Genomic DNA, 24415 nt, shown 5'->3' with positions numbered 1-24415 from the left:
ATACATATATATACGTTAGCCACAGCTGAAATACTGTATAGATGTAAGAAGAACAAAGCACAAGCCACAGAGAACTTAATATTGGAACTCTAGTGCATTTTCCCACAGGCCAGCTTAGTACAACACAGCAAGTCATTGACATGTGAGCAGTCACAGCCCATTGTGTGCTAGGCAGGGTGGTCAAGTCCAGATTTCTAGAAACAGAAGGAAAGAGAATTACAGGGCTTGGAGCACTTCCTTCTTCCTGCCCTCCTCCTCCCAGGAACTGGTCATGCGTACTTGGGTTCAAGCGTTGTGCTCTGTCTTGAATTTCAACTTGTAGTATCTTTCAGTCTCAGCTATACTCGTCTCTTCTGTCATCTTGTGCCATTCCTGTACAGTTTGCCTCCTGGTCTCTTGGTTACAAAGGAGCTGAACGGCATGAGGTTTTCAGGTAGGCACCCTTGATGCAGCAACGCCTTTGAGCTTGTCCTCGCTGCCCTGTGAATAGCCCTGTGCTGCAGAGCTCCTGTCCAGCCACCCCAATTCTGCTGTGTCTCACCAGCTGACTGCAGACATCTGCATCCATTATTTCATTTCAAATGCAAGACATCTCTGCTTAATGGTCTTCTCAAAACTCCTCATTTCTGCCACAAGAACAGCACACGTGCCTTTTCACATCAGTTTCTTAAGCAGAGGGAAATTCTTTTTTCTCTCCACAGTAAGACCAGATTATGGCTCTTCATGGCTCAACAAAATTTGCTTTATACTTCTGTCTTAATCCTTAGTAGGTGGATAGAACGGGCCATGTTGTTCTCCTTGCTATACCTATTCTAATTTCAGAATAGTTTTCTGCTTCCTATGCAGAAAATTGTTGACTTTGTCTTTTCTGTGTGAATATGCAACTGGAAGCATTCATTGGCTTGGAAAACTTGAGTCAGCATTAACTGCTCAGAAAACTGTGTTCTTCTGGCTGATATAAAAGGCAGAAGGAACTAATGAAAGGTTTGTAGGAAAACTCTCATGAAGAACTCATGCTTTCCTTGGTGTTGAGAAGTAAGAAAGTTCATAGACTCCTTTCTGGTTCACTGCCCCACATCTTGCACAGAGGCTATGTTCTTTGTAAATGGAAAAGCGCAATGAAATTCCCTTCCATCTCTGCTTTCAACTGGCAAGGCAAGAACCATGTCTCTCATACTGCGCTTTCCTTGGTTTCCCCCCCAATAGTGTAGAGTTGTAGGAGTGCCTACTTACTGCTGTCCCCGGCTTACCCCTCACCTCTAGCTAATGCATTGTGCCACTCAGATCCCTACTTTCTGCGTACACAAACCATAATACACCCTTAAATAATGCTTCCTTCCCCAGCGGCGCTGGATTTTTTTGGCCCCTCATCTCAACTTCATTACCAGGAATGGTCTCATCACAGGGAGCTCTGATGGGTGCTGAGGAGAGTATAGACAGCTCATCTGCTCCTGTGCAAGGGGGTTCAGCGGTCACAGTAATTCAACCCTGCCTTTTTTTTTTTTTTTTCCCCCCTATTTTAATATCTCATTTTTTTAAATAAAGCGAAGTTTCAGTTTCTTCACTTACTAATTGTATTTCCTCATTTTCATCTCTAAGGGTGGAAATTGAGTATTTCAAGGCCTTTCTGCTAACCCTCTGCTGGGACTTGCTGACTCAGCACCGGGGATTCCACACACAGGGAAAGTGTGGTATTGCTGTGTCTGTCATGCTTCTGAGCGATAACCGTCCCTTGTCACATTTGAAACATGACTTGGTTGCCTTTTTAGATCTGAAGCGTAAGTATTTCTGCAGTGTATGTTTTGTGAGTTGTGCCTGGTCTTAAATGGGAATGGTATTTTTGTCTGTGTTAAATACAGATTTCTCAAAATAAAACTGTCAAGTCTGTGTTTTATGGTGGATTTTGTTTTCCTTAAGCAGTATCTATGTAGATTTTTTCTTAACTTTCTGAAGTAGTTAAAAGAATCCAGACTCCCTGAAAATTGATGCATCCTCAAGGACTAGTAGGTTTCCATTTCTGGCATGTGCATCAAGATGAATAACTGATCTCTAGCAGTTTGTATGGACTCAGGCTAAGTAGACCTCAACCTTTATCCCAACAGGAATTCCCAGACAAGAAAATTCTGACTTCATTTATGGTTTATAGGAAGTAATGTAAAACATGACAAAAGAAAGCGTTCCGTTTTCTTCACAGGCAATCACATGGGATCTGTGTGCTGCTTGAATTTGCCTTTGGGTCAGTAGGTCAAATATTAAAAAGCATTATAAAGTCCCAAAAAGTCCTCTTAAAGCTTCTAATGCTTTCCCACTGCTGATAATTTACTACCGTTAATAGCTACAGTCTTTTTCCAGTGCAATTGTGTAGACAGTTAAATGCTAAGGTTTTGAATTTTACATGAAGAAATATGAGTTTTCTTAGCCCCAACCTAGAGAAGCTTCTGAATAGAGACTCATAAGTTCCTATTGATCTGCAGATAGATGCAATATTGATAATAATTTAACCCCATGTGTATATATAGCATTTCAAATCTATGTTGTTCTCATTTTGCTGGCAGCTTTGAAAGGGAATATTAAAGGCAAACAACAAATGCATGATAATCATCATAAGAGATGTGTCCACTCAGCTTTTTGCATCTTTATTAATCTGAATATAGTTCTGAAAATCTTTTCGAAGCTCAGATCCTGATACTGACAAGTGAGATCACTGAAAATTTTGCTGTAGAATTCAGTTAGAGGAGGATCAGGTCATGTCAGAGCAAATACTCTGGCCTGGCCTGGCCTGGCCTGGCCGAGTAGGGCTACACATACATGAAAACACCTGTAACTTGTGCCTCTGGTGCTTCACTATGACATCCTATGGCCACTGGAAGATCAGACAGCAAAGCCCTCCCCTTTCCCACACTCCTGTCATTTAGAAAGTCCCATCGCTTCCTTTTCTGAGCTTCAGGAGCAACATGCAACCTCTGCTCTAAAACCTTGCACAGTTTCCACAAATAATATAGGAGAGGTAAATCCATAGGTTGATCTAAATGCTTTAAATCTACAGTTTGAGGAACCCAAGTTTGTCCTCCGCAATGCCAGATTCTGTCCACTGAGCAAGCGGTATTATTGTATCCTTAGATAGATTAGGGAGAAAAACATTTCTTTCCACTACCATTTGCAATCCTTTTGGTCCAGTGTTACTGTCAGGAGAACAGAGACATTCTGCTTGAAACTGAGATAAGAAGGCAGCACAGCCCAGTCAGCTCCAGGAGGCACCAAACCATGGCTTTTGAGTCACCACCTTGACAAACGTAGACTAAAAAGGTGAGATCTAGAAAATCGGTAATAATGCCAACCATTTACTCTAGAATGTCGATTGCTTTGTACATAAAACCAACTTTTCAGGATCTATTATCAGAACTTTCAATATTTCAGCTTATTCAAAGGAGAACTATAGAATTCTTGATCGAGTTTTATGTTGTTTGAGTTCCATCTTGAAAGTCTTTGTGGTCATGTCAGGTGCTTGGGAATATTATGATTTTAAGTAAAGCAAAAATAATTGTAATTTTCTTTTTGAGACTTACAATTGGACATTTTTGCACTGAACATTTTGCATATAAAAAATTGCATTTTGACTAATTAGTGCCAGTGGCACTGCAGCTCTTTTTTAAAAACCTGAACTGGTGCTACTAAAATACTATTTGTGTGTATCATGCTTCCCAAAATGCCAAATAATCACAAGAATCCATGATAACAGGATGGGGTTTGTGCATATTTCTAAGACCTTTTTCTAGGAGCACTTTAAGTTAAGCTGTTAATTTTATTTTATTGATTTAGTGCATATGGCATTTTAGCTCGAATTCGTTTTCTTTCCTCCGTTGTTGACAATGGAAAATTTATACTGTGCCCTGATTCCATGCTCTGTCCTCTGTAAAGCAAATAATCTTTTTTGTGACCTCTTTCTCTGTGTAAGTATATACATGCACATGTACAAATGAACTCTTTCTGTGGGACAGTATCATGTACAACACAATTTAGTGAGAATGCGAATAGTAGGAGTTAAATTGCAAGATTCTTTGATTCTGTGCAGGGTCAAAGGGCTTGACTCCTGTCTAAGTATCGGTAAGAAAATCCTGGAAAATATACATCAAACAACATGTCATTAGCCCACTATAGCATAAAACAAATAGACATACTCAATGCAATATTGTCCAGTGTGCAATAGGACACTGTGTCTTAAGTTCACTAGGGCACAGTTGGTGACAAATCAAAATAGGTAAGGTGTTCAACTTAGATTGCAGCTCATCTGGCAAATCAGCCTTTTGCTTCCAGCGGTCATCAGTGAGTTTCTAATTTAGGGTTCATGGCCAGGAGATTACGTAGCACTTTCAGATACTGTTATAGACAGCCTTCAGATAATCTGAGGTAATTAAATGAATCTTATTTAACATTAATATAAATAGCAAAGGAGTCGTCAAAACAGTGTGAAAGAGAATATGGAGGCAACTGAACACCTTCAAAACTAGAGTGACAATGATTTTTTCAGAGGTCGAGCTGCATTTCTGACTGCAGTGCACTGTGCAAGTTGGAAACTGGAAATTTGTTTCCAGGAAAACTAAGAAGTAAGGACTTCTAAAAAATCTCACCTCGTAATGGCAGAAGTATGAAAAATATGTTTTTATGTCAGTCTGTGATAGTCCTGGTTATGATTGTATTTTGTGGAAATAAAACAGGTACCTTGTATCTTATGCAATGCTCTGAAGGTGGCGACCGTAGCAACTCAAGTCCGTGTTTGCCACACAAGATGAAGGGCAGATCAAATCACCATTGGCAGATGAAGTGCATGATGGAAGGTTCTGCAGCAGCTCTGCGATGGACAGACCAATAACAATTCAGTTCCAGCAATATTTAGCTTTGGCAAATGCTGTGCTGTCCATGAACAAACTTAATTAAAAAAAGCTGAGTCCAGCTTACACAGCACAGCACTGATAGTTTGAACAGTGAGAAGAAATCCTGTGCATATATAAACTGTGAACTCTTTTTAAAGTTCATAGTTTTAATTAAAACAGTACTTATAAATAATACTCCGCTGTGGAGCTGATACAGGTAATTGTGACAAATAATTTACTACAATACCTTTGTTCTTTTTCTCTTTATAGGTCATGGGTTTTAGGAGTTTGCTGCTTCACAATTTTTTGACAAAATCTGATAGAGCAAATTTTAGCCTATGCCTTGTTTAAGAAGTGACTGCAAAGTGTTTCAGTGATGGCACCGTAATGGTGTGTGTCTGAGTCACATCTCTCTTCTGATTAGATGATCGCAGGCAAACTATTTCTACTGGCAGGAGTTCTTTTCTTGGGTCATTATAAAGCTCAGAGCTGCTTAATTTTACTTATGCAAATGACAATGAAATACTTCTGAAAATCATTGGGAATATGCTTTTCTTCACAATAGCACTTATGAGTGTTTTCTGTGTTCATGTGCAGTACCACTGTATCTTTTCAGAAAGTGTCCTTGTTAACGGGCTTTTGACATGTCTTGTTAATAACCAAGCTTATACAGAAAATGCATGCTGCAAGTTCAGTATAGCTGTATTTATAATGTTTGATGGATTGGGCTTAATTATTGCTGTATAATAGCAGCATAATTATGCTGAGGCCAAATCTCCTGCAGTGCCGTGGAAAAAATCACGTTGCTAATAAATTGTCAACCATTATAGTGTAGAAGCCAGGTAAGGATGACTATGGAAGAAAGATAATTTATGAAACATGCAGTCAGCACTCGGTCTAAAATGGCAAAGTGACTACTGCGTAGTAGATGTATCAGGATGAAAGAGATGTTAAATCCTGAGATGTTAAATCTTTATATATTGGAGCCTTTGAAAGGCCATCAAACACCACACAGATTCTTTGAAAGATATACAAGACAAAATAAGCTTCTTTGAATACCCCAATGTCCTCTGCTCTTCAGTACCTTCTCTGTAAAACCTTCAATGTTTAGACATGGTCTTAGTTGAGGAGATAGCTAGTGCTTCTAGCAGTGCCTGCCGCAAAAAAATTGAAAGGGGAAAGGGATAAAACCAGGCTCACTAGAGATAAGCCTGGAGGTGGCACAATATTTGAGGGACAGCATGTTAGCTAGGTCCTTTGGTCTGCCATCTCAGTGGAGGTAGGGGATGGAGATCCATGTAGCAGCAAAGACATGAGGGTTATTCATGTGTCAGAAACCATAGAAGCACCTCAGAATGGTCACGTAGGAATCAGGGCTTCTACCCCCAAAAAGCTGGTGGGATAAATAGCCCAACTGAAGTGAATGCGCACCAGGGCACACAGCATGGGCAACAAACAGGAGGAGCTGGAAGCCGTTGTGCAGCAAGAAAACTATGATGCAGTTGCCATGACAGGAACAGGGTGGGATGACTCACACAACTTGGATGCTGCATGAATGGTTATAAATTCTTCAGAAGAAATAAGCAAGGAAAGAGAGGCAGGGGGGTAACCCTGCATGTTAGGGGTTGTTTCGATCATCTAGAGCTTAATGATGGTGACAATAGGGTTGAGTGTTTATGGGTAAGATCAAGGTAAGGCCAAAAAGGCAGGTATCATGGTTGGAGTCTGTTATAGATCACCCAAACAGGATGAAGAGGCAGATGAGGTATTCTATAAGCAGCTGGGTGAAGTCTCACAATTGCTAGCTCTTATTCTCATGGGGGACTTCAGCTTACCATAGGTCTGCTGGAAATACAATACAGCAGAGAGGAAAAAGTCTAGAAAGTTCCTGGAGTGTGTGGAAGATACCTTTCTGACACAGCCAGGGAGTGAGCTAACTAAGGAAGTCACGCTGCTGGACCTCTTGTTTGTGAACAGAAAAGGGTTTGTGGGTGATGTGATGGCTGGAGTCTGTCTTGTACATAGTGATCACAAAATGGTAGAGTTTTCAATTCCCAGAGAAGTAAGGAGCAGGGTTAGCAGAACTGCTACCTTGGACTTCCAGAGGGCTGACTTTGGCCTGTTTAGGAGCCTGGTTGACAGGGTCTCTTGGGAGGCAGTCCTGAAGGGCAAAGATGTTCAGGAAGACTGAACATTCTTCAAGAAGGAAATGTTAAAGGCATAGGAGCAGGCAGTCTCATGTGCTGAAGGACAAGCTGGCAGGGAAGAAGACTGACCTGGCTGAACAAAGCTTTCGCTGGGACTCAGGAAAAAAAGGAGAGTTCATTACCTTTGGTAGATGGGGCAGGAAATTCAGGAGGACTACAAGGATGTTGTGAGGTTATACAGGGAGAAAATCAGAAGGGCCAAAGCCCAACTGGAAATTAATCTGGATACTGCCATAAAAGAAAAAAAAAATGTTTCTATAAATACATTATCAACAAAAGGATGTCTAAGGAGAATCTCCATCCTTTACTGGATGCGGAATGAGGATGAGTAAAAAGCCTGAAGTACTTAATGCTGCCTTTGCCTCAGTGTTTAATAGTAAGAGCATTTGTTCTCCAGGTACGAGCCCCCTGAGCTGGAAGACATGGATAGGGGGCAGAATGAAGCCCCCAAAATCCAAGGGGAAATGCTTAGGCACCTGCTACCCTACTTAGACACACACAAGTCAATTGGGCCAGATGGGATCCACCCAAGGGTACTAAAGGAGCTGGCAGAGGTGCTCACCCAGCCACTTTCAATTATTTATCAGCAGTCCTGGCTAACGGGCAGTTAGCCAACGTGACGCCCATCTACAAGAAGGGCCAGAAGGAGGATCCAGGGAACTGCAGCTCTGTCAGCCTGACCTCGGTGCTGGGGAAGGTGATGGAGCAGATCATCTCACGTGCCATCACACGGTACATACAGGACAACCAGGTGATCAGGCCCAGCCAGCCTGGGTTTATGGAAGGCAGGTCCTGCTTGACAAACCTGACCTCCTCCTGTGACAAGGTGACCAGCTTACTGGATGAATGAGAGACAGTGGATGTTGCCTGCCTAGACCTCAGTAAAGCCATTGACACCATCTCCCACAGCATTCCCCTGGAGAGACTGGCTGCTCGTGGCTGGGATGGGTCTGCTCTACGCTGGGTAAAAATTTGCTGGCTGGCTGAGCCCAAAGAGTGGTGGTGAGTGGAGTTAATCCAGCTGGCAGCCCGACACAAGTGGTGTTCCCCAGGGCTCAGTACCGAGGCCAGGCCTGTTCAGTATCTTTATTGGTGATCTGGATGAGGGGATCGAGTGCACCCTCAGTAAGTTTGCAGACAACACCAAGTTGGGCAGGAGTGTTGATCTGCTGGAGGCCAGGAAGGCTCTGCAGAGGGATCTGGACAGGCTGGACTGATGGGCCAAGGCCAATTGTATGAGGCTCCACAAGGAGAAGTGCCGGGTCCTACACTTGGGTCACAACAACCCCAGGCAGTGCTACAGGCTTGGGGAAGGGTGGCTGGAAAGCTGCCCAGTGGAGAAGGACCTGGGGGGACCCAGGCTGAACATGAGCCAGCAGAGTGCCCAGGTGGCCAAGAAGGCCAGCAGCACCCTGGCTTGTATCTGAAACAGTGGGGCCAGCAGGACAAGGGCAGTGACCGTCCCCCTCTATGCAGCACAGGTGAGGGTGCACCTCGAATACTGTGTTCAGTTTTGTGCCCTTCAAGAGGGATGTTGCAGTACTGGAGCATGTCCAGGGAAAGGCAGTAAAGCTGGTGAAGGGTCTGGAGCACGGGTCTTGTGAGGAGCGACTGAGGGAACTGGGGTTGTGTCGCCTGGAGAAGAGGAGGCTGAGGCTCCCCTTAGAGAGAGGCTCCCCTGCAGAGACCTTATTGCTCTTTGCAAGTACCTGTAAGGAGATTGTATCAGTGTTGGTGTTGGTTTCTTCTCCCAAGGTAAAATTGATAGGACAAGAGGAAATGGCCTCCAGGGAGTTTTGGATGGATATTAGGAGAAATTTCTTCACCAACAGGGTTGTCAAGCATTGGAACAGGCTGCCCAGGGGAGTGGTTCGGTCACCATCCCTCGAGGTGTTTAAAAGATGTGTAGATGTGACACATAGGGATATAGTTTAGCAGTAGACTTGTCAGTGTTAGGTTCACAGTTGGACTTGATGATCTTAAACGTGTTTTCCAACCTAAACAATACTCTGAATCTGTGGAAGAGCCTTGAAAGGACTCTTCAGAAGGCGGCCAGCATCGCTTTTAACAGTTTCCTTCTACTGTATCTGTTGGATTATCAGTACTTAGTGTACTAATAAAATCCATGGAAATGATAGGCTTTCTGTACAATCTTGTAAGCCTTTTGGTGTGCTGCTCAACAAGAGTGAAACCAGCCAGGGATCAATAGTTAACTGACCATTGATTTAGCTGTCTGCACTGTTAAAAATGTGCCCACACAAAGGGAAACAAATAAGCCAGTAAAAAGTCAAAGGGAACCCTGGCAGCTGCACTTGATTCACTCTGTTCACCTCGTGTTACTGCAATGAAGGCTCAAAATATGTCATTAACAATTCTGAAAGGTTGTATGGGTCTGGACCATTGCTATAGCAAGTGTTTCGTCTGGTTTGGTTGATTTGTTTGTTCCTTCTTTTTATAAAAGAAACCATAATGTGGAAAAAATCTTTGTAAGCAGGGCTACTGTCACTTAATTCAAATCAGTGTATCTTCATTGATTTGAAAGGCACCACATGAAGGTACAGAGGCAAGATCCCAGTCCCCAACCACTGCACAGAACCCCTCCCTCCTCCCACTGAGAGGGAGGAAAAGGGTTTCCTGCCACCGCTTCTCTGTCACTGGGAGGTGGTGACTTTCTTCTAACTTTCACACCACCAGCCCGTATTCATCCTAACTGTGATAACTAGGTTAGGAGCATCCTGCCATGCTTGGGTAGGTCAGTGAAGAGAGAACCTCTCCGAATGTTACTTGCAGACATGAAGTGTTAGAGCTGAAGTTAAATATCTGAATTATAAATTTGGTAGCTTACTCTGTTTGAAAACTAGGCTTCTTTTACATATGTGCAAATATATGCGATATTAATGTGAAAAAGCAGCAGGAATAAATGGAGGAACAATAGAAAAATAGGGAGAAATGTTTTAATTCAGGCTTTTTGCGTGAATCTAATCAAATGCATCTCTAATCAGCTTTGAAATGAATGTCTCTTTCAGATGTCCTGGGAAGTTCTCATGATCTTCAGTACTAGAAAAGTAAATATTAAATAATAGAACAACAAGAAGAGATATTGAATGTGAATCTACTGAGAGAAAGTATTACATGCTTCCTCTAAATTTCATTTAAGCTCGGTGGCTTGTATGGAATCCAGTTTAGAAATAATCTAATAAACCAATGATGAGACTGGTGCTGCGTACAACTACAGTTTTCAAAATACTGAGCAAACACTGGAAAATTTATGAAATGGCATTTAAATGTTTCCATATAAATGATCTGGTTTCATATAAATGGTTCCACATAAATGGATTTTTCCATAAAAAGCGTAACTATTTTTATGTTGAGGGGAGACAGAAGTTCAACGCAGATCTTTAAAGGAGAGAAGTTACATACATAGCCTGAAGATTGGGCAGTGGCCATTAGCAGAGATGAACTAGTATGGGGAAGATACTAATAGAGGGTGATTTGAACCTGGGTCTAGAATGTTCAGAAAGACAGGGCCATGCTTCCAAAAGTGAGCTGTAATGTTGACCTGTGTCAATGATAATATGTTGAAGTCTCAATTTATTAAAGACAAAAAAAGTATATGATCTATTAATATAAATATTGATTATAACTTTAAACAGAAGAGTTCAGAATCTCATATCGATCCGCGTACAAAGTTACATTCCCAGAATAAGTTTGGAAAATGGAAAAAAGAGTTGTTTGAACTAATAATCAGTGCTTAGCTTCCTAGAGCAAGCTGCTCTAAAGGAGAAATAATTTAGGTTGAATGAAAAGAATTGGTACATAGGGTTCCCAGATGAACCAAATGCACTCAGTTTCCAGCCCTACTGAGATTACAAGAGGTTTGAGTTCCTTCTGGGGAAAAAATAATGTAGCCAACACCAGCCCACCCCTCCCTGCACATGTGTCCTTAAAGAATGCATTACTAAATGTACTATGTAAAGAGGCTCAGCCTCTTCTTGTACCAGCAGGAATTGTTCTTTCAGCTTTTCATGCATTGCTTCCAAAGATTATCTCAAGATGGGAGGGAAAATCCCATCTGAGCATTGTCCCTTCTTTTAAAAGTGTCTGGGAGGATCCAGCAAAGCAAATAGCAAACTCTGAGTTCCAGCACGCCCTCCACTGGGTTTTATCTGTTTCAAATGCTGTTGGTGTAGTGCGTTTCAAATCCTCTGCATTATAAACTTCTTTTTCCTCCTTGGCACAGGCCTTGGGAGCCGAGTGACTGGCCCAGTTCTTGCTAAAAGGCAGTGACAAAATTTCTGTCTGTTTCCCCAGGACAGTTGCTCCTGACTGCTGAACTCCAGAGCCTTGCAGCAGGACACCTGCTGCTGAATGCTGGAAATGCTCTGAGCTCATCAGATGCTTAGTTTTCACCTACTGTTAGTTTGCAGTATTCACAATTTTAAAACTTCCTAGGTGTGGTTTTGACCAATTTGGATGTGTCTGTCAGAATGGCCCAACTACAACATATACATGTAGTTAATGCCTCTGGAGCCCACAGGTTATTTGGGCACCAGTGGTGCTCAGACAGGCTGGGGTGGGAGCAAAGGGAGTTGCAGAAAGCCCTGCACTTGTCTGCAGGGGAGCTGCAATTGGCTTAATTCTTTTTTTTTTTTCTTTTTTTTTTCTGTTGGCCCATTCTGTGGCACTCCGTGTACCCACGCAGACAGGCCTACACCAGGACCCCAGAATGAGCTCAGTCCTGGGTACGAGGCTGTGTCAGGATTTCAGAGGCTTGCGGCTGACTGGATGAGTTTGCCCCTATTTCTCCAGGGCTGCAGTGCAAGTGCAAGCTGTACTTGGAAAATGTGACCCTCCTTGGGCTGTCAAATGCGAGATCTTGGGTAAAATGAAGTTCAGCGAGGACAGCCAGGAGCAGGCTTTTGACAGTGCCTTGAGATTGTGCTTGCAAGTCTGCGTGCCTTGAGCATGATGCTTTTGCAGCTGGCACACACAGCAGGCTCCACAGCTGCCTTCCTGTTCCCTTCGAGAAGCGGCAACTTGGCCTGTTCTTGTACCCATTAATTAGCTGTGTTTGGCACGCGGGGTCTGGGAAGGGCAGAGGAGCCGTGCTGCCACACTGCAGCGAGCCCTCCGCCGGTCCCGGCAGCCCCCTCCTCCCCTGCGCCCCCCGGGCGGCAGCCAACTGCAGCGGCTGGCCCTGGCCCCCCTGGGGGACCCCTCTTACACGTGGGGGGCTAAACCTGAGAGGCCGCTGGGCTTTGGGAAGACTGTGTCGACAGATGTGTCGTTGCCCTGCGGTGTGAGGCAAGCCTGGTGTCTCTGGTGTGGTCTGGAGGGGGAAAGTGAGACAGGGACTGCAAAGTCCAGGCAGTGGTGGGGACACCGTTTGGCTGGTGGTCCCACTGCAGTAGCTCTAAATCAGCAACTGTAGGACATCCAAGGCACAGTGCTGCTGGAGGTGTTTGTGGCTTTCTGCCACCCCACCCGTTCTGCTCCTGTCCAGAGTATTGGGGGCATTATAGGAAAACGCAGTTCTGAAGTGACCATGAGTATCACACAAATGACTTTCAGCTCTCTCGCTGATGCCTGGTCGGTTATCAGGGTTTGGGAACGGACACAACAATAAATGGGATTTTAGCATCCCAAGGTGGGACGTAGCATTTTTTAATGCCTTAGTGAAAAGCCACAGAAAGAATTAAATGAACTGGAGAGAGTCTGGGCCGCACTGTGTGGATCCAGCCACCACCATTGCCACCGGACCTGTGACCCTGGGTTGTGATCACTGAAGGCAGAAACCTGACTGTTGACTAGTTAGGATTCTGAAAGACTGGTAGTTCACGGGGTGCTTGGTTTGAGGGTCTGGTTAGGCTCCTCTTGTCAACAGATAGGCGCATTTTGAACAGTAGGATGCCTGCCTTTCACACTGGAAAACTCAGCAGTTACACTGGGCTGGGGAAGCAAGTACGTCATGAAGGAGCTTGGGGAATCTGGGGTGAAAAGGCCGATGCAAAACGAGGAGCACGTGTCAGCACCTCCAGGCTGCAGAGGGGATGTCTGCACAACTGAAGAAAATGACGAGGAGCCCTGGTCCCAGAGGCGGGGAGCGGGGGCGAGCCTGAGAAGCAGGGGCGCGCGAGGGTGAGCGGCCGTGGGGCCTGGCGGTGCGGTGGCAGGGCAGCCGGGCCCGCGCCGCTCCTGCGCAGCCTGCCCAGCGCCGGGCTTCACCCCTGGGAAGGCGTCTTGTCTCGTTTCAGTTCGCGGTGTGAGATACAGCCTCTGTAGGGAGATATTTCTCTGTGAAGGAAAGGGGTATTTCTCTAAAATGTTGTATTTGTATAGTAAGGAAAAATAACATGGAATTTTCTTCCTTTCTTAGAAAACACTGTTGCGTTGTGGAGTTAGTATGAGTGGCCTCATCTGTCTCTCTCTGCTTGCAGCTCTTGTTTATCATGTTGATAAAAGATAGGCTTGGTAAATCCTTGTGATAGAGTGAGTACGGCCTGCTAGTCTGTCATTCATCCTCAGAGTGCAGCTAAAACTTCCATGGATATTTAAAACAACAGCATTTAATATCTAACACAGTTAAAAGGCTTGTGTGTTCCTACTCCAGAAGTGAGACACATTGGTGGCGGTTCTTACTTATTTTATTTGTTTGCCCCAGCTTGAAAACTGCGTAGTCAAAAGAAAAGTGCTCATTGTAATATTTTGCTGGACTGAATTGCTTCAGTGAAAGCCAAGGTTGTTGTGCAGTTACTGATGCATAACTCTGCTTTTTTCAGATTAGTCTGTCCTTTGGCTAGGGGGATCTCATCTGCATATTTTTTCTAAATACTGACAAGTGATGTCAGTCCCTGAGCACTGACTGGTTGATTAATCAAAGTCCTTAACCAATCAATGAGTAGAGGTTTGCATAACAATGTGATTATTTCTGAAAAACTGTGCCTGTTAGAATCGCAAACCTTGTTACTTTTATTTGCTTCCCTAACACCTCTGCTTTAACTGCCTCCATTGCTCACATTTTCAGAGTACTTGGTAATAGTGACGATATTTCCTGTCTCCTATCTTTCTTTATTTTTTTCCTGTGGCCTGTATGTGCACCAAAAAAAAAAAAAAAACCAACCAAAAAAACAACCCAAAAAAGTAAGAAGCAATAAAAATTAAATAGTTTGCACACAGAAAGGGGGAAAAATACGGAACAAAATAAAGGAGAAAAAAATGTTTCTGGGTTTTGTTTGTTTGTATTTCCCAAAGCTAGAAGTGCTTTCCTCGTACTCCTCTCTTTTCTTGCCTACCTTTCCTCCAGGATTGTTTGCATGATTTTCCTTGCATTGTCAATACTGTACCAGTTCTGGCCCCTCACTAATATCTTTCAGTTATTGGAGAGGAACTAGCTTTTGAATCTGTGTGAATGTAAATAGACATTAGAGAAAGGAAGATGACTGCAGGGAAAGATGACTGGAAAGGGAAGGAATGTTTTTCTAGATTTAGGGTTTGTAACTTCAGTTCAATTTGCAGTAAGTTCACCGTTCATGTGTGTGTGGTTTTCCTCTCCTCTCCCTCTTACTATAAGGCGTGGTAATAACTGGATATATTTTTATGGACGGCAACTTGCAAACATGGCCTACTTTGGTCTTCTATTTCTTTTCTGTAAAACAGTGGGGAATTCAACCTGCATGGTAACGTGTTGTTTCATGGTGTGATGAGTCTGGAGATGCAAAGCTAGAATGCAACGGGCATTAAGCAGTAGTCCAAAGTCAAGTGTTCACAGCTCTTAAGTCAGAATCCAAACTATGCAGTAAAGCAGCATTACACACCTCCTGATTTTGGACCCTTTGGGGTATCCTTTTGCAGCTTTTCTTCGCATCCAAAGGGCTGAATTTTCCCTTGAGCCTGGGGTAAGGGAAGCTGAAGACTTTCTTTGGCTTCTGGTTCTGGTATTTAGGTATGCTAGACTTTGCTTCGTCATTCTTCTCCCTGCAAAGATGGTGTGTGTGAATCACAGCTTGGAACGATTTCTGCTTCCGTTTTTGAGGCCTTGAACGTGCAAGGCAGTGACGGAGCAGACATCTTGGTTCTGTCTAGCCTTCATACATCTTCTAGAATAGGGCACGTGAGTCTGTGTTTGACAAGATACATCTGCACTACTTTTAATGGAGTGTAATTTGAAACTAGCTGAGTTAAGCCAGGGCAGATGGCTGAAGGACTGTGTGTAATTTCTTCAGGGTAAAGTTGTGCTGCTGCTGCAAGATTGTTAATCTGGTTTTAGGACACCTCATAGCAAATGACAGTAATACTGCTGTCAGCTCAGTGTAGAACAAGTACAAATTAATTCTGCCCATTAAAATATGTAATGAAAAAATCCGAAAATCTGTCTCAGAAGACTTTGCAAGGTAAGGTACTGTCTGGCTTACTGCACAGCATAAAGATTGTATCTTATATTTTTGGTTATTAACCGTTAGCTAAAATGATGTAGTTATTCCTGATCCCAATCAGGTTTGTACTGACAGGTGATCAGATAATTATGTCAAGCTCGTATCAATGAAAATGGAACCAGAGCCTTAAAAATTTGCAAGGGCTTGACTAAATTGATTTAATGTAATTAGGGCTTGGTTCCCTGTATACAGTGTTTTTATTTACAGCTTTAATACACTTATTTTACATGCAGCATCTATGCCTCTGATATTTCTTTGCAGTAGTTTGGCAAGCAAGAATCAAAGTTGGAATGGTTGCCAAAATGGAAAGTGTAGCCTTAAATTCTGAAATAGAATGTGAAAGCTGTCTTCACATTTGTTTTCTCAATTATTCATACTACAGGCTTTATTTTATAAGATATTTTAATCCAGTCTGAGAATTAACATGTGACCTATCTCACCAAGACCTTAAATTGAACTACAGAACTCCCCCCCAGCCCAGTTAGGTCTTTTTGCACATTATCAATCAAGATGTTCCTGATGGAGGGGGAAAAAAAAAAAAAAAAGATACTATGGAAAGTGTTCTGTGTGTGCTTTCAACCAACCTTGTTCGTGATGAACAGGTTGAATGGAAAGTCTGCAGGCTGGAAAGCACATCTGCTTAAAACATGTGTTGAGTTTTCTTTATGTATGTTAACAGTGAGCACATTTGTGGAAATCATGTTTTCTTCACAATCTGTTTGCTAAATTAGGACACAAACCCGAGAATGCTTGTGCATGAGAGTAATTTTTTAGAAATGAGTAGTGTCACTGAGTTCAATAAGAGCAGTCACGCACAGAATTAAGCACATGCATGAGAGTTTGCAGAAATTTGGCAAATATGTTGTCGTCATGAACAGATTGCCCAGCTTTGCTTCTAATGGAGCTATAATTTCTTGGCTTGGTCCTATTTTGAGTAGTCTTTGTTGTATGAGGCATAAACTGTTCCATTGTCCTAAGCCTAACTGAGGATATTTCTCTTATTTTGTCATAGCAACAAGAGCAAGATCCCACAAATCTATACATCTCAAATTTACCCGTTTCCATGGATGAGCAGGAACTGGAGAATATGCTGAAACCCTTTGGACATGTCATTTCCACCAGAATACTAAGAGATGCTAATGGAGTCAGCAGAGGAGTCGGCTTTGCCAGGTGAAACTTTTGCTCTTTTTTGATTCATGCAGATTTTTTGGCTTTGGTCCTTTGCAAATGCTGTCTATTCTGTAACTCTGAAGCCTCATAGCTGTGGAAAATGCAGAACAGCACCTTTATTAGATCGTGTGTCTGTTCTTTCTACCAAGCTGAAGAATACCAGTGCAGAAGGATGTTCATTTCATTGCTCTAAAACATAGTTTGTTGTCTGTATGTCTCTGTAAATAAAAATTGCTAGGAATAGTGAGCTATCCATGCAGCATCAAGCTTGGATAATAATAAATATCCTACAGCCAAAAGCACACAGTTGCTGAAGAAACTGTTTAAATGTTTTGCAAAGATTTTGCAACAGGAAAAAGTAAATTTAGCAGTTGGACAAGCAAAGGGGAGGAACTGTAACAGAAGAAATGTGGCTTCCTTGAAAGCTGCAGGGGACTCAAGCCTGTGAAAAGAGCTAAAGAAAAAAATGTTTGCATATAACAAGTCCTGTTGGAGTGGTCAGATATTTTAGACGGAATGGGCAACATATTATTACCATGTACTTCATTGTCAGTACAGATAGACAAATCTCCATGTTTACTCTCAGGGAATATTTACATAGATTCTCTTCAGCTTGAACCATTCTTAAACCAAATAGTTATCTTTTGAGAAGCCAAGGAAGAGAGAGCTATCTATATATAGAAAGGTATTGAAAAAGAAAATAAGAGAAATTTGCAATTGTGCTGTAAATCAGTCTTCTGCTTCAAAAGAAAAGGGAAAAAAAGCTCAAATCATTGTTTCTACAGAATATTCATTGCGTTGTGCTTTGTAGAGGAGGCAAAATGACTTAATCATCTTGCAAATTTCTTTGAAATACACCATATCTTGGTATGTCATGGCACTTCTGTTAGTGTCATAACACCACTGAGTGAAATGGGGTACTGTATGATAAAAAGGTAGCTTGCAAGATAAGTGACATTATAGTGTTACCTCTGTCCTTTATTTGAAAGATCATCGTGTGTGAAGAATGTTAAAATAATATTGTCTGAATTCAAATGTAAAAAGGCAAAACATTTATGCTGAAAGATGACACACTGTTCTTTACGCATTCTTGCAGATAATAGCATAAATTTTTTTCTAGCTCACTAAATATAGATAAGTATAACTCATGGATAAACTTACTTTTTTTAAAATTGACTCTGTGGAATGTATTTAATTATGTAACATATTTAAAGAAACCTTTAGTGATCTTACATGAAGGTTGTGCAATTCACCATGCAAACAACAGAGGGGTAAAACGTTTGTTCCATCAAAGTATACAGCAGATCTGCTGTTGACTGGAATAAGGCCAGAGTTAATCCAGGAATTTAGAACTGCAGTTGAATGCTGACACTTGTCCTTGCAGAATTATCAATACAAGATCTGATGACATGACCACCTGACCTTCTTTTTGTAATAAAGTGCTCTTTAGTATCTTTTTCCTGCATGCCAATGCAAGTAGATTAATTTGTTTAGCTTTGGTTGTAGCCAACAAAGGTTTCATTCTAGTGTACCTACAGTGTGAGCACACGCTGAGCGGGTATAAATACGGTACAGGTGTAGGGTGGCAGCTGTATTTCAGTCCAGATAAGATTTGAGAAGTTCAAGTCAGCAACCCGTGTAGTGATCCTGGCTAATATACTTCTGACCTGGGGCTTTTTATCACAGTGTATCGTGCCTGCTTGTGGCATGTGCCATGCTGCTTAGCATAGCTCTTAACAGCCACAGGAGCACAGGAGAAAAAGTTAACTTTGCATATGCTAAAATGATGCAGCATCCAGCAATTTGATTTTTCAAAGTTATTAACTAACTGCTATGGTGATTAAGAATAACTTTTTTGATTCTGCCCAATTACGTGAATAGTCTGTCTCAAGCATATTCAAACAGCAATTGCAAGTAAAGGCTTGCAGTAGACAGCTATCATTAATTTTTTTTTCCTAAACGTGTATGATTAGCAGTTTTATAGTACTGCAGGTGACTACTCATTTATAACCTGGGTAACTTCAAATGTTCTTGGGTCAAAATTATCTTGAGTAATGTCTGGCCACATTAGAGTTCAGCCTCCTTTAAAGTATGCACTTACAAAGCTAGGTCTCTTTTTTAAGCTGTGAAAGTATTTCCTCTCTTTTGCATCCCTCAAAAGCAACAGGACAGATTTTTCCAAAACGTTCTAGAGCATTTCTCCGTGGCTTGAACTCAACTGTGCCTAGGTATGCTCCAGGGGAGATTTTGGGGAGGAAAGTTACGAGCAAGGGCCAAGGAAAGGAAGCTTTAGACTCCGACTGTGGCTCCACAAAAGTTCATGGAGTTGAAAGGGAATTGCCGTAACCTCTGGCTGCCCACCTCTGTCTTGCCACTGGGCCGTGCTTTGTACTTCAAAGCCATGCTGCCTGCCTCCAGGCGCTCCGTGGGAGCTGGCCCTCTGCAGAGCTCCTGTTGCTGTTGTCATTTGTGACGTGGGTTTCTGCTGACAGAAATCCCAGCAGGAGCTGGGGCTGAACACAGCCTATCTTACAGCAAAGAGAGAAATTAGGAGGAGGAGGAGCAGGAAGAAATACTAGAAGTAAGGAACTGGGAAAAGGAGATGGTGCACCTAAGAAGCTTTGACTTCAGACTGTCATAGGATTGCAGGGTGAAAGAGGGAATAACGCGGTGCTGCCCTCACACAGGGTTTCATCATGAGACTTAAAATTGTAGGTGTTTCTCTTAAATCCCTGTTGCTGGGAGTCATGTAATGACTTCAACATCTGATCTTTCATTTAAAGAGTGTGAATGGATTCCTCAGAACTTAGAAGAAAAGCATAGTCCTTCATCCTAAAAAAAAAAAAGCAAAGAAAAAAACCCCACAAGAAACTTGATTCTAAGACTTTTTTCAACGTACAATTTTAAAGCTGATGTCTTAACGATTTGAGTTTTGCAAACAGGACATGAGGAATGTTGATGGTGGTGTGAGTAAAAAGCAAATCAGAGGTAGTGAGTAAGTGGGAAGGTCTTTGAGGGAGCCTGGAATTACTGGATAGGAGAAGGTACTAAGAGTATGGAGGGAAACACTTCATCCCGAAGATGTGTTATCACTTAAAAAGAGGTAACTGTATGTGCTGGAAGACTAGGCTTTCCACAGGACCATAAAGGGTGAATTCCAGATGTTAAGGCAGGAGAAGATAAAGAAATCACACAATCGTAGTGGAGTCAAAGCAGCAGTGCAAAATTTTGCAAAACAGAAGGGGGTATATTTAGAGGGAGATTTCTGAGGATCGGTGATCTTTGGAGCAGAGAAGTGTCAGCAGTATCTGGGGATAACGAACATCCAGACAGTTTAAGGATGCATTTATGAAGAGGGAGAATGCTTTGTTCTTCCTTATTCAAGGGTTTAATTGAAGGCAGCTGAAAAGGTGCTATAAATTTAGCTTGAACAAATCCATCATCAGGGACAGTAGTGCAGGCTTAGATATTATGAGGATCATTCCTACTTTCAGTCAGAAGAATGATCTGTCACATCCTACATCCTACCCAGGAAATTGCTTTATAATTGGATATCTCAGATGAAACTGGAAGTCCCAAACATGCCTCAAAGACTTTGTGTGATATCCATAAAATATTCCAGTGCCTGTGGTGATAAATTTCCATTGGAAGGTCTCCCTGGAAGGGGCTCACAGCATCACTTCAGGGTGCTGGGGAGGGCTGGGGGAGAACCTATCTCCCAAAACCTCCCATTTCCATCTGGCATTGCAACCTGGACCAAATTTTTGTAGTGCATCCCTAAGAAAATTGCCAGGCATGGAGCAGCACTTTCAGGGAGAAGCAGGCTCCAGAGCGGGACATGTGGGGCAGGATCCTGGGACAAATACCAGTGGGACTCCACAACATGAAAATGGCTATGAAGCCCTTAAAGGTGGAGAAGGAGGAACAAGGAAAGTTAGGAGCCATCAGGTAATTTGGCTGAGCTATTTTTATAATCAAAACTCAAAGTCCAAGGTACTGTGAGTTTAATTGAAGAGCTCCTCGGGATGTGGAAAGGGGGGCAAGGAGTCATTGGGATATACTTTGGGGAAGAAATTCCTGATATCATGAATCAGTGAAATCAAAATTGCATTTTATAACCCCACAGTAAGATGTCATTCAAATATTTAAGTATCCTCCCTATAGAGATAGTAATAATAATGCCATGCATACGTATACCACAGTCAGCCGAACAGCAGAGCAGGCATTTTATAGGTCCTTTTAAATGATGAAGGGCAAAGAAAAAGTTAGAAACCACTAACTTTTTTATTTTGTTTGCTGTCTTGTAACTTAAAACGACCTTGCAAGATTCACCCCCCAAGCGACATTTTACAACGAAGTCATAAGCCTCTGAAAACAGAAATTTATGATGGAAATGCTGACAGTCAGACAGTCAAGTATTGCTCTGCTGGCGGGCACCAGTATAATACCTAACCTGAGACTGTGAAGACAGTAGCATAAATCAGCCTGGGTCTAGGTGGAAATGACTGTGTATCCATACTGTTCTTTCCCAGTAACGTGAGAAAATTTGTCCAACACAAACTGTCATAAAAGAATGTTATAATGCTGTTCCTAGCAAACGACCCCAGTCAAGATATTCTCAATTAGCTGTCTATAATCTCAAAGCAAAAGGAAATATCAAGGAGGTGCTTCCTTTGTGACAGAGACAGGCGTTCTGTAGTGAGGCATTTACCCATATTGTCGTTGGCAGGTTCAGCTTCATCCTTGTCTTTTCCCTACCTTGTTCTTCTGGAAGACCTTCCAATGGGATGCTTTTCTCTACCTGCATGTGTTTTTTGTTAAACTTATCTCCCATTTGTCTGCATTTTACATCTCTTATATTTAGTCTTTGGAAATCATATTCAACTCAGCAACTGAAAGGGAGCAACAGAAAATGGGAAACAAGATTTTGAGCCTCCACAGGATCATTATTCTATTAATAAAAGTTTTGCATTGATTTTCAGTAGGATGCGCTCCAGTTTCCACTGAAGAGAGCCAAGTCTTTAATTTGTGTGTTCTTTTCCTTAAAGGAAGCTGTGTATCTTTCAGGGTTTTTCAGGATAACGTAGATGTCATGTAGTTATATTGTATTTCTTCTGAAACTTCTTCTGAAAGAGGTTTCTTTGTGGAGAGCACTGTAGCTCTGTGCAGAGATACTCAGGCAGCTAAACGGTCACCTTGGCAGAATGGATCATGCTGCAAGGTATAGTGTGGACCATATGCCCGGAGAAGAGGAGCCTATTCTGTCCTCTCTGGAGTGGTTTCTACAGATTTTTTATATTCATCTGTGGTAGTAAGTGACCCCCTGTTGTTTATGCAAACAGAACTGAACATGAAGAATATACAGGCAGGACAGCTTGGGAAAAGATATAATTTATGAGTGATGAGGAAAACTTGTCAAAATTAATATCTCTTCCTGGGCTGTAAATGACAGAGGGAGCAATTTTTCCAGCATAAAATGGATTCAAACCAAAAAGCACAAAAACATCTTGAAGCAATCTCTGAAAAGCTGGGGACGTAAGATATTTCATTTACAGGAGAGAAGAAAATCACAGGCTGCAGCCATATCAGGGTCTTGGAATGCCTGGGATTAAATTAGCTGAATAAATTAATTAGTGAACATGTTGTCATAGAAGGATGAGTAGGATGTAAGGAGGTGCTAAGAAACCTCATAGTAATCAAACCTGTCTTGTAGCTTTGGAGTATTTGAGACCTGAAGATCATTTTCCCTGGCCACTTTTATATCGCAGGCAGTTGAAGTACTCCCAGTTACCTAATATTGAGATAATACTTGTCTTTTACTAAAATACAGCTTTCAGAAGTGATTTGAAGGCATCAATGAGAAAAAAAAAAGCCACCTCTTTTCTATCTAATGTGTGCCAGTGGAACATCTTCCTTGCAGTTAAATGTTTCTGCCTAATTTCTCTTTCAAATGTATCTGGTTCTTGTCACAACTTTCTAGCGAGGTTAAAGAACTACTTAGCACCTAGTTTATTCTCCCTGCAAAGGTACTTAGGCACTGCTATCAGAGTGCCCCTCTGCTCATCTTTTTGATATGCTAAAGAAACTGAGTTCTCCAGTGTGTATTCTAACTATGGCCTCAGTTCTTTGGACACCTCTGCTGTATCATACTGCTACTACCTACCTACTGCCGTCTTTGCAAGGTGCCTTAAATAGTAAAGAAATATTGCCCCTCAAGATTTATTATTGCTGCTGTCATAAATATAAGAAAACAACAATATTCATATGTTGATGGTAATATAAATTTGGTAGTAACAATTTAATCTTTAAATATTTACTCTGGATATAAAGAAATATAGTCCTTATTCTCATTTACCTTACTATTATTAAGCAAAGCGACTATAGAGTATATGTAAACCAAACCCACATTTTACTGCTAACGGGTAATTACATGGTACTGAGTATTTCTCATGTAATAATTATGTAATCATCATGTTATTCCCTGTATATAAATTTTATTAAGTTGTTTCTTGACATTGCATCAATCTTTATAATAAGCATGTGTAAGAGCTTTAGTTTGTAAAAAAATCCTTTTCCTTTTTCTTTTTTTCATGGTAAAGGTTCCCTATTACTTATAACAACACATAATGACTACTTTGGAGCCATTATGGTCTGTAGAGAGAGTAATACACATTTTTAAAATAATCTAAAATAAATATTTAATAGTAATACATGAACATCAAATTATTTGGTTGTGATACTTGCTTAAGCAAGCCTAATTTTTTTGTTCTTTTACCCATTGTATTGAAATATCTTAAATTTGCAAACTATGGCTAAAAAAAATCCATACAAACAGTCTTCCTTTTCAGATTTTTTTTTAATTCACTTCCTTTCCAGTTGAATAGAATATAGACAGTCTAGTTACTCATAATGTGTTTGGGAACTTTACAACTTAGTTTTCAGAACTTGGAGATGTATTGACACAGGTAAAAATGAATTATCATAGCTTTGTTGGTTTTTTTTAGTTTAGATCATTATCTGTACCTTTAAAAATATCATAAGAATCTGGCCTATAGCTTTGATATTTTTTTTCTGCACTGCATTTCCTGATTCAGAGTAATACTCAGATGTTTTATTGTTGTCTCCAAATTGCTTTTAAATGTGAATAATTATCTAAGATCCTCTTAGGATCGGCACCAAAAATATACTGTTGATAGAAATTTGAAAATGATACTTCATGAATGATCTGATCAGAAGCAAATTCCTATTAACTATGTGAAGCTGATGCTCTCCTTTTTCCAGCAGGAGAGCTGAGTATCTGTCTTTCAATAGGTTTTGAAGCGTCTGAGATCTTTGTCTTTTCTCCAGAATATTATCATCTTCCACATTTTTGCTCTATCAATTATGAAAAAAACCCAGCATCTAAAAAAGGGATTTTAAAGTGTTCTTCTTCCCCCAAGTTTACCTGTGCTTCAATTACATTCTTTTGTAGAAAACCTGTCCCCTGGAGGCTAACTTTTACAATGTAACATTCTTGTTAATGATATTTCTATTAAACCCAGTCTCAACATTTTGAAATATTTCTGTCTCAGATGAGAGAATAAATTCATGACAAAAAGCATATTTTGTCCATCTCCCCGGGTTTCCAAACACATTCTACAATAGAGGAGTGTCATAGCTTTTTGAAGAAAAAATAGGTAGAATTTATTAGTGTGGACCTCTTTTTTTTTTTTTTTTTTTTTATTGGGCCTCTTCC

At 41.4% G+C, this 24415-nt stretch overlaps 1 protein-coding gene across 9 annotated transcripts in view; it reads left to right on the top strand.

Moving 5' to 3' along the window:
* Positions 1-24415, top strand: part of RBMS3 (RNA binding motif single stranded interacting protein 3) — a 719039-nt gene that overhangs the window by 548056 nt on the left and 146568 nt on the right. For all 9 annotated transcript variants that reach the window (XM_040589729.1, XM_040589728.1, XM_040589727.1 and 6 more), the window contains one exon: positions 16523-16680. In XM_040589729.1, the coding sequence (XP_040445663.1) occupies positions 16523-16680 (158 nt within the window). The remainder of the gene's footprint in view (positions 1-16522; positions 16681-24415) is intronic.

Source organism: Falco naumanni, chromosome 4 (assembly GCF_017639655.2).
Source record: "Falco naumanni isolate bFalNau1 chromosome 4, bFalNau1.pat, whole genome shotgun sequence".
In the NCBI taxonomy this organism is placed as follows: domain Eukaryota; kingdom Metazoa; phylum Chordata; class Aves; order Falconiformes; family Falconidae; genus Falco; species Falco naumanni.
Note: the sequence above shows the minus strand (reverse complement) of the source record. Positions and strands in the feature narration are given on the sequence as shown.